Genomic DNA, 12,567 nt, shown 5'->3' with positions numbered 1-12,567 from the left:
GTGCTCCTCCTGTGGGACAGGGTGTTCTTCACTCTCCACTGGTTCTGTTTTATGGATTCTCTGTCCTTTTTCACGCTTGCTGTCTCTTTGTTGAATTGATCACTTTGTTCCTTGAGCATCCATATAACCATGACTTTGAATTCTAAATCTGATTAATTGCTTGATTCCACTTCAATTCACGCTTTTTCTGGAGATCTCTCCTTATTTTTCATTCGGGATCTGTTCCTTTTCCTTCCCATTTTCGCTGCCTGTTTGTGTTTGATTCTATGTTTTGAATAGATCTGCTGTGACCCCCAGTCTTTGTGGGGTGGCCTGACGTGGCGGATGTTCTGTTGGGGCCAGGGGTGCAGTCTCCTTGGTCACCTGAGCTGGGTGCTCCCAGAAGGCCCCTTGTGTGGGGTTTGTGGGCCCTGCTGTTGGGGCTGAGTCTTGTTTGTTCTTGGCTCATTGTGCATGAGATCGACCCTCCTGCTGGCTGACTGTGGGGCTCTACCCTGATCACCACAGGCGAGCCGCTGGGCAGGTGCTGACCATGGGAGCCGAATGCGCCTCCGCTGGGTTTGGTGCCCGACAAGATCTCCCTTTGGCTGTGCTGCTGGGAAGCTAACTGGACGCTGCTCTGGTGTTGTCTGAAGCTGGCCACTGGGTGTGTTGGTTCTGGGCCTCTTAGGAGGGCACTGGTGCAGAGCAGTGTAGGACGCTGACAGTGACTGGCCCGCGGCACCCTGTTTGGGGCGCCGTGCTCTGCGGTTTGTGGCGGCACCTGCTGGGCATCGGTGTGCCCAGGACAGACTGAGCTGTGCACCCAGCCAGCTTCTACCAGCGCCAGGCTCAGAGGCCGGTCAGCAAAAGTCCCAGGTCACCCTGAGGTCCAGTTCCAACTCCCTTCTCCTGCCTGTTAGGCTCCGTCACTGGAGGACCCTCTGGGGGAGTCAAGAGGGTGGAGCCGGCGAATCTCCTGTGAGAGGACAGTGCCGTCCTGCTGCAGGGGGGGAGGTGGGGATGCCCCGGTCATGCTGCAGGGGAGGAGGTGGGGATGCCCCGGTCATGCTGCAGGGGGGGTGGGGATGCCCCGGTCATGCTGCAGGGGAGGTGGGGATGTCCCGGTCATGCTGCAGGGGAGGTGGGGATGCACCGGTCATGCTGCAGGGGAGGAGGTGGGGATGCCCCGGTCATGCTGCAGGGGAGGAGGTGGGGATGCCCCGGTCCTGCTGCAGGGGGGGTGGGGATGCCCCGGTCCTGCTGCAGGGGAGGAGGTGGGGATGCCCCGGTCATGCTGCAGGGGAGGAGGTGGGGATGCCCCGGTCATGCTGCAGGGGAGGAGGTGGGGATGCCCCGGTCATGCTGCAGGGGAGGAGGTGGGGATGCCCCGGTCATGCTGCAGGGGAGGAGGTGGGGATGCCCCGGTCATGCTGCAGGGGGGGTGGGGATGCCCCGGTCCTGCTGCAGGGGAGGAGGTGGGGATGCCCCGGTCATGCTGCAGGGGAGGAGGTGGGGATGCCCCGGTCCTGCTGCAGGGGAGGAGGTGGGGATGCCCCGGTCATGCTGCAGGGGAGGAGGTGGGGATGCCCCGGTCATGCTGCAGGGGAGGAGGTGGGGATGCCCCGGTCATGCTGCAGGGGGGGGAGGTGGGGATGCCCCGGTCATGCTGCAGGGGAGGTGGGGATGCCCCGGTCATGCTGCAGGGGAGGTGGGGATGCCCCGGTCATGCTGCAGGGGAGGTGGGGATGCACCGGTCATGCTGCAGGGGAGGAGGTGGGGATGCCCCGGTCATGCTGCAGGGGAGGAGGTGGGGATGCCCCGGTCATGCTGCAGGGGAGGAGGTGGGGATGCCCCGGTCATGCTGCAGGGGGGGTGGGGATGCCCCGGTCATGCTGCAGGGGAGGTGGGGATGTCCCGGTCATGCTGCAGGGGAGGTGGGGATGCACCGGTCATGCTGCAGGGGAGGAGGTGGGGATGCCCCGGTCATGCTGCAGGGGAGGTGGGGATGCACCGGTCATGCTGCAGGGGAGGAGGTGGGGATGCCCCGGTCATGCTGCAGGGGAGGAGGTGGGGATGCCCCGGTCATGCTGCAGGGGGGGTGGGGATGCCCCGGTCATGCTGCAGGGGAGGAGGTGGGGATGCCCCGGTCATGCTGCAGGGGAGGAGGTGGGGATGCCCCGGTCATGCTGCAGGGGAGGTGGGGATGTCCCGGTCATGCTGCAGGGGAGGTGGGGATGCACCGGTCATGCTGCAGGGGAGGAGGTGGGGATGCCCCGGTCATGCTGCAGGGGAGGAGGTGGGGATGCCCCGGTCATGCTGCAGGGGAGGAGGTGGGGATGCCCCGGTCATGCTGCAGGGGAGGAGGTGGGGATGCCCCAGTCATGCTGCAGGGGGGGTGGGGATGCCCCGGTCATGCTGCAGGGGAGGAGGTGGGGATGCCCCGGTCATGCTGCAGGGGAGGTGGGGATGCCCCGGTCATGCTGCAGGGGAGGTGGGGATGCCCCGGTCATGCTGCAGGGGAGGAGGTGGGGATGCCCCGGTCCTGCTGCAGGGGAGGAGGTGGGGATGCCCCGGTCCTGCTGCAGGGGAGGAGGTGGGGATGCCCCGGTCATGCTGCAGGGGAGGAGGTGGGGATGCCCCGGTCATGCTGCAGGGGAGCTGGGGATGCCCCGGTCATGCTGCAGGGGAGGTGGGGACGCCCCGGTCCTGCTGCAGGGGAGGAGGTGGGGACGCCCCGGTCCTGCTGCAGGGGAGGAGGTGGGGACGCCCCGGTCATGCTGCAGGGGAGGAGGTGGGGATGCCCCGGTCATGCTGCAGGGGAGGAGGTGGGGATGCCCCGGTCCTGCTTCAGGGGAGGAGGTGGGGATGCCCCGGTCCTGCTGCAGGGGAGGAGGTGGGGATGCCCCGGTCCTGCTGCAGGGGAGGAGGTGGGGATGCCCCGGTCATGCTGCAGGGGAGGAGGTGGGGATGCCCCGGTCATGCTGCAGGGGAGGAGGTGGGGATGCCCCGGTCATGCTGCAGGGGAGGAGGTGGGGATGCCCCGGTCCTGCTGCAGGGGAGGAGGTGGGGACGCCCCGGTCCTGCTGCAGGGGAGGAGGTGGGGATGCCCCGGTCCTGCTGCAGGGGAGGAGGTGGGGATGCCCCGGTCCTGCTGCAGGGGAGGAGGTGGGGATGCCCCGGTCCTGCTGCAGGGGAGGAGGTGGGGATGCCCCGGTCATGCTGCAGGGGAGGTGGGGATGCCCCGGTCCTGCTGCAGGGGAGGAGGTGGGGACGCCCCGGTCCTGCTGCAGGGGAGGAGGTGGGGACGCCCCGGTCCTGCTGCAGGGGAGGAGGTGGGGACGCCCCGGTCATGCTGCAGGGGAGGAGGTGGGGACGCCCCGGTCATGCTGCAGGGGAGGAGGTGGGGACGCCCCGGTCCTGCTGCAGGGGAGGAGGTGGGGACGCCCCGGTCATGCTGCAGGGGAGGAGGTGGGGACGCCCCGGTCATGCTGCAGGGGAGGAGGTGGGGACGCCCCGGTCATGCTGCAGGGGAGGAGGTGGGGATGCCCCGGTCATGCTGCAGGGGAGGAGGTGGGGATGCCCCGGTCATGCTGTAGGGGAGGAGGTGGGGATGCCCCGGTCATGCTGCAGGGGAGGAGGTGGGGATGCCCCGGTCATGCTGCAGGGGAGGTGGGGATGTCCCGGTCATGCTGCAGGGGAGGTGGGGATGTCCCGGTCATGCTGCAGGGGAGGTGGGGATGCACCGGTCATGCTGCAGGGGAGGTGGGGATGTCCCGGTCATGCTGCAGGGGAGGTGGGGATGCACTGGTCATGCTGCAGGGGAGGTGGGGATGCACTGGTCATGCTGCAGGGGGGATGGGGATGCCCCGGTCATGCTGCAGGGGAGGTGGGGATGCCCCGGTCATGCTGCAGGGGAGGTGGGGATGCCCTGGTCATGCTGCAGGGGGGGTGGGGATGGCCCTGACTGTACAGCGCAGGTCAGTCTGTCACAGACTTTGCCCTGACCTCAGCATGGCGGAGCTTCTGGTCATCAGGAGGGTGGGGTCTCTGGAGCCCATAGTGTGTGTCTGCTGGCAGCTAGGAAGGTGGTCCTACTGAATGTACTGTGTGAGGAGGAAGCACCGGTCAGACCCACGGGAAGGTGGGGAGCACGGTCCCCACCTCAAAGCCAGACGACTGAGTTAATGTGACCCCTTCGCTCTCTGAGACCTCCACTCCCTGGCCAGGGCCACCGGCTCCTCAGCAGAACCTAATCTTTGCAGGGTGGAAGGTGGAAGGGACGGAGTCCAGGGGAGAGAGCAATTGGTTTTCCCTGGGCTGAGGCCCCGGTGGAGCAGAGCGCCTCCCCTGGAAATGATGGCGACTGTCGTCTTAGAGAGTGACTCGGCGCAGGGGTCCTGGTGGCCCCTCCTCCTTCTCCCTGGGTCTCCTCCTGTGACTGGTCCACTCCGCCCTCCCTCCAGCAGAGCCCAGGGCACCTGGCTGCGGAGAGATTGTGTGCGTTGGCCCTTTAAGAGGGCGCCCAGGTCCCCGAGGATGCCTGTCTCTCTCTGGCGTTCAGAGGACAGAAACCTCCCTGCTCTTCACAGCGCAACGCGAGGTGGACGCTGGTTCCCGGCTCTCCTGCTCTCGGCCGGGCAGCGGGGTTTCGTTTCCACCTTCCCAGGGGCAGTGCCCCCCCCAGGTCAGAGTATCCCTCAGAGCCCCAGCCCCTGCTCATCAGCGGAGGGGCAGCCCTTCCCCCGTCTCCGCCCTTCCTGCCAGTCACCACGTGGCTTCTGCTGGGACTCCTCGATGGGGAGACGCCCCTTCCTTCGGGCTGGAGTTAGTCATTCAGGAGGACTGATCTTCAGTGTAGCGGTCACTCCAGCTTGGTCCTGGGAGGAGGGGAGTGGGGCTTCCACCTGCCCCGCCACCATCTGGGACCCCGTCCAACAAAAGATCTTTTCAGAGTCAACGCACTGAGACGCCGATCAGGCCAGGCAGCCATTGTCCTTACGTTTATGTCCAAGTGTGACCACCGAGTGTGGGCCTCCTCCCCCATAGACGACTGCTTTTCCCCCTCTTTGTCCCTTGTCACCAAGTCCTCGGTGATGCATCGATCCCACAGCCTTCTCCGTCCCCCCTGCCCCGTGCTCTCTGTCTGCTAAAACGGTTTTCTTGGATGTCTGCAATGATTCACTGGCCTTTCTCAATCATCCTGTCCTTACCTGAGGGTAGTGCGTGCGTGCGTGTGAACATAAGGTCACAGTGCGTGTGCCCCTTATTACCAATGTGAGAGACACAGTGGACTTCTATCCTGCTAAAAAGTCAGGGAGAAGGGGGGTGTAGAGAGGGAGCCCCAACCCTAAGTGAAACACCAAATACCACCTCCCAGAGATGAGAACTAATAAAGTTTAACAAAGACAAGAATGACCAAATCCCCTGATAAAACACCAGAGGTTTAAGAAACCGATCGTGTCCTCTCCCTCTGCTGTCCCCTGGTCCCTCAGTGTCCTTCCCGGCCTGTCGCCCGAGGGTTTGTCTCAGAGAGCGTTGCCGGTCAGGCCAGCCTCAGGCCCAGGGTGTCCTCACCCACCCAGAGGGGTGGGCGGAGCCGGCGTGAGCACGTTCGCAGCTGGAAGAAGCCCTCCCCTGGACGGAGCCCCAGAGAACCTCGGACATTGTGTACAAGACGGGGCCCGGCCAGCAAACTCATGAACTGACCTCCTCAGAGCTGCCCACGCAGCAGCGAGCGTAGGCGGCCGCTGTCCTGACTCCCGTCTCGAGCTCGTGTGGGTCCCTGCAACCCCCCCCGCCCCGCCCACCGGACACGCCATCTGGCCTCGTTCTGAAGCTACTCCAGGTCACCGCGGGGGAGACAGGAGTGCGCCCGCCCGGTCACTGCTTTCTCGTGTGTGGGGGGGTCCTGTGTGAAGCCGACCTCAGCTCTCGGTGCCAAAGAGACGGTGGGAGTAGCAGAACCATTTGAACGAAACTGGACATTGCGTTAAAAGCCCCCCCTCTGGTGGCCTAGCTGTCACTGGGAAGAGACACAGTCTGGTCACCGGGAAGAGGCGCGGTCTGGTCACCGAGAAGAGGCGCAGTCTGGTCACCGGGAAGAGGCGCAGTCTGGTCACCGGGAAGAGGCACAGTCTGGTCACCGGGAAGAGGTCACCGGGAAGAGGCGCGGTCTGGTCACCGGGAAGAGGCGCGGTCTGGTCACCGGGAAGAGGCGCGGTCTGGTCACCGGGAAGAGGCACAGTCTGGTCACCGGGAAGAGGCACGGTCTGGTCACCGGGAAGAGGCACGGTCTGGTCACCGGGAAGAGGTCACCGGGAAGAGGCGCGGTCTGGTCACCGGGAAGAGGCGCGGTCTGGTCACCGGGAAGAGGCGCGGTCTGGTCACCGGGAAGAGGCACAGTCTGGTCACCGGGAAGAGGTCACCGGGAAGAGGCGCGGTCTGGTCACCGGGAAGAGGCGCGGTCTGTCCCAGCGCAGGGCAGCCCCCAGAGCCGGGGAGGTGGGGAGGGGGCTCAGGGCCTCGCACCCCTCTCTGTGAGCCCGGGGAAGCCTCTCTGGGGCTGCAGATGAGCGGAGAGTCATCTTCAGATCCTGCAGATACAAACACACAGCTGCAGAGATGGCGGCCAGCGGTAGAGCTGCTGAGATAGAACTTTCTTTTTTTTTTTTTTTATATAATTTTATTTTTTTAATGGGGTGATATCTATAAATCAGGATACATATATTCAAAGATAACAAGTCCAGGTAATCTTGTCATTCAATTATGTTGCATACCCATCACCCAAAGTCCGATTGTCCTCCGTCACCTTCTATCTAGTTTCTTTGTGCCCCTCCCCCTCCCCTTTCCCTCTCCCTCTCCCCCCTCCCCCCGTAACCACCACACTCTTATCAATGTCTCTTAGTCTCACTTTTATGTCCCATCTACGTATGGAATAATGCAGTTCCTGTTTTTTTCTGATTTACTTCTTTCACTTCGTATAATGTTATCAAGATCCCACCATTTGGTTGTAAATAACCCGTTGTCATCATTTCTTATGGCTGAGTAGTATTCCATAGTGTATATGTGCCACATCTTCTTTATCCAGTCTTCTATTGACGGGCTTTTTGGTTGTTTCCATGTCCTGGCCACTGTGAACAATGCTGCAATGAACATGGGGCTGCATGTGTCTTTACGTATCAATGTTTCTGAGTTTTGGGGATATATACCCAGTAGAGGGATTGCTGGGTCATAAGGTAGTTCTATTTTCAGTTTTTTGAGGAACCACCATACTTTCTTCCATAATGGTTGTACTACTTTACATTCCCAGCAACAGTGTATGAGGGTTCCTTTTTCTCCACAGCCTCTCCAACATTTGCTATTACCTGTCTTGTTAATAATAGCTAGAGATAGAACTTTCTAGTGTCAGAACAAACCTGTATTCCACAAGGTTAATTTGCAAAGGGAAGCTGCTGTTAATTAACCCCCCACACACACACACTCCCTAGTTAAAGCCTTTGTTTTGATTAGATGCAGGGCCTTGACTCTCTGAGAAAAAGGAGAAAGGGATGACATGGCAGAGGCCAGATCTGCTGCTCCCAGCGCCCCTGCGAGGGCTGAGCGTGGTGACAAACGGGACATCTGACGCTAGCGGAGCCCCCCCCCCCACTGTGCCTCGGGGGACAAGGGACCTGCTCAGGTAGAACAATGACCTCGGTCCTCTAGGGCTGAGCGTGGTGACAAACGGGACATCTGACGCTAGCGGAGGCCCCCCCCCCCGCTGTGCCTCGGGGGACAAGGGACCTGCTCAGGTAGAACAATGACCTCGGTCCTCTAGGGCTGAGCGTGGTGACAAACGGGATATCTGACGCTAGCGGAGGCCCCCCCCCCCCCGCTGTGCTTCGGGGACGAAGGACCTGCTCACGTAGAACAATGACCTCGGTCCTCTGGTTCATTGTCACGCCGACTCATGACGTCATTTCTGCTGTCCCTGCTGTCCCAGATGAGGTGTTGAACTTCATTCTCTGTCTTCTACAAAAAAATTATTTTTTAGCAAAAACGAATATACTTACAGAAATTCCTGCTGCCTATGGTGTCCAGCTGACGTGTTCACGCTTAGGGATCGGGTCCAGCAAACAGACCACGTGGACCCATCCATGTTCCCCGTGAGCCCTGACCTGCACACGTCCCCCAGGGGTGGCGCACGAACTCTCTTCTCTTCCCGTAGCGTGGACGGTGCCCAGGCGGGCTCGCGGCTCTCGTCCGGGGCTTCCCGTAGCGTGGACGGTGCCCAGGCAGGCTCGCGGCTCTCGCCCGGGGCTTCCTGCAGCGTGGACGGTGCCCAGGCGGGCTCGCGGCTCTCGTCCGGGGCTTCCCGTAGCGTGGACGGTGCCCAGGCGGGCTCGCGGCTCTCGTCCGGGGCTTCCCGTAGCGTGGACGGTGCCCAGGCGGGCTCGCGGCTCTCGCGGGGGCTTCCTGCAGCGTGGACGGTGCCCAGGCGAGCTCGCGGCTCCCGTCCGGGGCTTCCTGTTCCACCTGCACGCTGGTGCACGCTGACCGCCCCCACCATTCCCTGCTCCCTCCTGACTCTCTGTAGTGCCCGCCTTGTATGTCCCTCCACTTCTTATTGAAATTTCCACTTAAAATTCCACCTGGCTCTTCAGGTCAGTGTGTCTGAAACCAAACCTCCGGGATCCCCCCCCTCCAGTCGGCAAACTTAATTTCTCTCACAAAGACGCCTTTGGCTGCAACGGCCCAGGGTTGAAACCCGGACTCACTCTTCTCCATCCCTCAAGCCCCCGGACCCACCAGCACTGCACCCTGAATGGGGAGGGGGCACTGTCTCTTGTGCTTGACCCTCCCTGGCGACGCTGTTCACTCACCCCCTCGCGGAGGGCTGCCTGTGCTCCAGCTCCGTGCTCGGGGCGAGAGACACACAGAGAAGGTCAGCCCGGGCAGTAGGTCAGGCGCAGAGCACGGTGGCCGGGGACCTGGCGGGAGTCAGCGGGGTGGGAATCCAGGCGTGGGGCCTGGAGGGAGGACTCTTCCTGTTCGGGTGGAGCTCGTCTCTCACCGGGACACGGGAAAGCCTCCAGCCACCGTCCACCTGCTCTCTGCCCCACTGTCTGGGTTCCTCCCTGAAGTGCTGATCAGATGGCGTCACCCTTCTGATGAGCACCCTTCCCTGGCTCCCCACGGCCCGGGACAAGCGCCCAGGGACGTCCTGACTCTGCTGACAAAACCTTCCGCCTCAGCATTCCCCCCGAGCTCTGCTTCCTACAACACACTCACTTCACAGTCCATGAACTCGGAGAGGGAAGGGCAGAAATGAGCGTGCCACACCGCTCTGCCCTGAACTCCGGCCTCCAGGGCCTCGGCCGACCACCCTCTCTACCCCTCTGGCCGTCAGCACAGCGGGTCATCTCCCTGGACGACCACCCTCTCTGCCCCTCTGGCCGTCAGCACAGCGGGTCATTCCCTGGATGACCACCCTCTCTACCCCTCTGGCCATCAGCGCAGCGGGTCATTCCCTGGATGACCACCCTCTCTACCCCTCTGGCCATCAGCGCAGCGGGTCATTCCCTGGATGACCACCCTCTCTACCCCTCTGGCCATCAGCGCAGCGGGTCATTCCCTGGATGACCACCCTCTCTACCCCTCTGGCCATCAGCGCAGCGGGTCATTCCCTGGATGACCACCCTCTCTACCCCTCTGGCCATCAGCGCAGCGGGTCATTCCCTGGATGACCACCCTCTCTACCCCTCTGGCCATCAGCGCAGCGGGTCATTCCCTGGATGACCACCCTCTCTACCCCTCTGGCCATCAGCGCAGCGGGTCATTCCCTGGACAACCACCCTCTCTACCCCTCTGGCCATCAGCACAGCGGGTCATTCCCTGGATGACCACCCTCTCTACCCCTCTGGCCATCAGTCAGCACAGTGGGTCATCTCCCTGGACAACCACCCTCTCTACCCCTCTGGCCATCAGTCAGCACAGTGGGTCATCTCCCTGGCCGACCACCCTCCCTACCCCTCTGGCCGTCAGCATGCGGGCCATTCCCCCCCATGGCTGCCATGCACACGTGGCCCGCCCGCCCGGTTCAGAGAGCAAGACCCCGCAGGGTGTAGCTGAGCACAGGGAGTCGGTGGCTGGCTGTCTGCTGCCCTTGTGTCCTCACAGATGCCCCGTGCACGTCTGTGGGCACCTGGTGGCCATGTGGTCAGACACCGGAAGCAAGCCCTGAGGCGGTGCGCTTGGGAACATCGAGTCCATCTTTCCGGAGGGGTATGATGACCTCAGGAGAGGATGAGAGCCGGGAGCTGACTCCTCTCCCTTCACATGGGAGGGCCCACTGCGAAAACCTTCGTATAGTCATTCATCCATTCATCCATTTATTCATCCATTCATTCATCCATTCATTCATCCGCTCAGTCATCCACGCATCAGGTACTCACTGGGCGTCTCCCCAGAACCCATGTGACAAAGATGCGACTCGATCCCCCGGGGCCAAACCGTCGCTCCTGTGACGAGTTGATGACACAACCGGTTCCAATGTGGGGATCCGAAAGGCGTGACCCGGGTCTCGGGGGTCAGGAGGGAAACACTGGAGAGGCTTCAAAATATGGACAAAAGTGGGCGGATTTCTGCAGCAGGAATGCGTGTGTGTGTTTATGTATTTAAGAATGGGGGTGATGGTAGCACGTGGGTAGGAAAGAAATGACTCCCCTGGTGCGGGAAATCCTAATGCAGAGGGAGTTAAAAGAACTGTGCGTTACCTTGGGGGGGGTTTATGGCGAGCGGAGCGTGGACTGAGAGAGGCAGCAGAGCACAGCGGGCAGGGGACGCAGCGGGAACCCTGACAGGGAGACGGGGTGCAGACTCTCGGGGGTTCTGCAGGGGCTCAGCCTTCCTCTGTGAGCAGTGGGAGCGTGGGGGCAGGTCGGAGCCGGGGCTCGGGCACCAACCAGATTGGGTTCTAGACAGAGGCCCCCCGCGGGCGTGGAGGGTGGACGTGCGGTGAGCGCTTCAGGGGTGATTTCTCAGGTGACCGCCCACCCCCAGGACAGATCCACGGCCGTGTCCCGCGGGCGTGGAGGGTGGACGTGCGGTGAGCGCCTCAGGGGTGATTTCCCGAGGTGACCGCCCCCAGGACAGATCCACGGCCGTGTCCCGCGGGCGTGGAGGGTGGACGTGCGGTGAGCGCCTCAGGAGTGATTTCTCAGGTGACCGCCCCCAGGACAGATCCATGGCTGTGTCCCGCGGGCGTGGAGGGTGGACGTGCGGTGAGCGCCTCAGGAGTGATTTCTCAGGTGACCGCCCCCAGGACAGATCCATGGCTGTGTCCCGCGGGCGTGGAGGGTGGACGTGCGGTGAGCGCCTCAGGAGTGATTTCCCGAGGTGACCGCCCGCCCCCAGGACAGATCCACGGCCGTGTCCCGCGGGCGTGGAGGGTGGACGTGCGGTGAGCGCCTCAGGAGTGATTTCCCGAGGTGACCGCCCGCCCCCAGGACAGATCCACGGCCGTGTCCCGCGGGCGTGGAGGGTGGACGTGCGGTGAGCGCTTCAGGGGTGATTTCTCAGGTGACCGCCCGCCCCCAGGACAGATCCACGGCCGTGTCCCGCGGGCGTGGAGGGTGGACGTGTGGTGAGCGCTTCAGGGGTGATTTCTCAGGTGACCGCCCGCCCCCAGGACAGGTCCACGGCCGTGTCCCGCTAACCGCCCGTCTGTGTGCCTCTCTCCCCAGTGACCGTGCTGGCCATCTTCCACGAGCTGCATGTGGACCCCGACCTGTACACACTCCTGTTCGGGGAGAGCGTGCTGAACGACGCTGTGGCCATAGTCCTCACTCAGTAAGTACCCGCCGTGGGCCCGGGCTTCCCCGATGGCACGAGGCGTTTCTCCTGGGCGGTCATTCCTGGCGGCTTCCACGGCATCCTCCGCAGTGGGTCACAGACACACGGGCACTGGCTTAGCCTTCCAGGAATTGCCTCCACAGAAAACCTCTGATATTGGGTATAATCCACGAGGCCCCGAATGTCTTGCTCACGGGGTGCCTGTTTCCAGCCTACTATCACGTACTACAGAGAGCGTCACGTGTATTATCATTTTTATCCCCTCAGTGGATATATTTAGCTGACTCACGCAGGGTTCCTAAGATGGACATCAAAGCGCTGTCTTCCTTTTGAAATCAGCATGGTTTCCGTATTTTCCTCATACAAGTCATTCTCCAGACGATAGACGAAGAGAAACCTTGGCAGGGGTGGTCCGTTGGGGCAGACGGGAGCTGGGACGTGAGAGTCAGACCCTCTCACCGTGTCCCCAATGCAGAAGGGGTGTGTCACGGGGACACGCACATCCTTAGACCCGTCGCGAGTGACACGGGCGGAGCGTCGGCTGGGAGCCCGGTGGTTCTTCCTTCATCCTGGGAGGGTTCCTTGGTGAGATGAGAGCCAGTGTCCTTTCCGTGCCCCTCTGTGGACACCATGTATATTTAATAAATGCCACTCGGTGGCCTTTGCTGGGTCAGAGGTCCCCTCTCGGTTTTAGAGGAAGGTCCACACTTAGGGCAATAACCCCGGAGGAGAGTTGCCATCTGATCGTTAAAA

At 62.3% G+C, this 12,567-nt stretch overlaps 1 protein-coding gene across 1 annotated transcript in view; it reads left to right on the top strand.

Annotated features, from left to right (window-relative positions):
- SLC9A9 (solute carrier family 9 member A9) overlaps positions 1-12,567 on the top strand; it is a 471,491-nt gene that overhangs the window by 164,209 nt on the left and 294,715 nt on the right. The window contains exon 6 of the mRNA XM_066241551.1: positions 11,706-11,811. Within this exon, the coding sequence (XP_066097648.1) occupies positions 11,706-11,811 (106 nt within the window). The remainder of the gene's footprint in view (positions 1-11,705; positions 11,812-12,567) is intronic.

The sequence above is a fragment of the Saccopteryx bilineata genome, chromosome 8, assembly GCF_036850765.1.
Source record: "Saccopteryx bilineata isolate mSacBil1 chromosome 8, mSacBil1_pri_phased_curated, whole genome shotgun sequence".
NCBI lineage: Eukaryota > Metazoa > Chordata > Mammalia > Chiroptera > Emballonuridae > Saccopteryx > Saccopteryx bilineata.
Note: the sequence above shows the minus strand (reverse complement) of the source record. Positions and strands in the feature narration are given on the sequence as shown.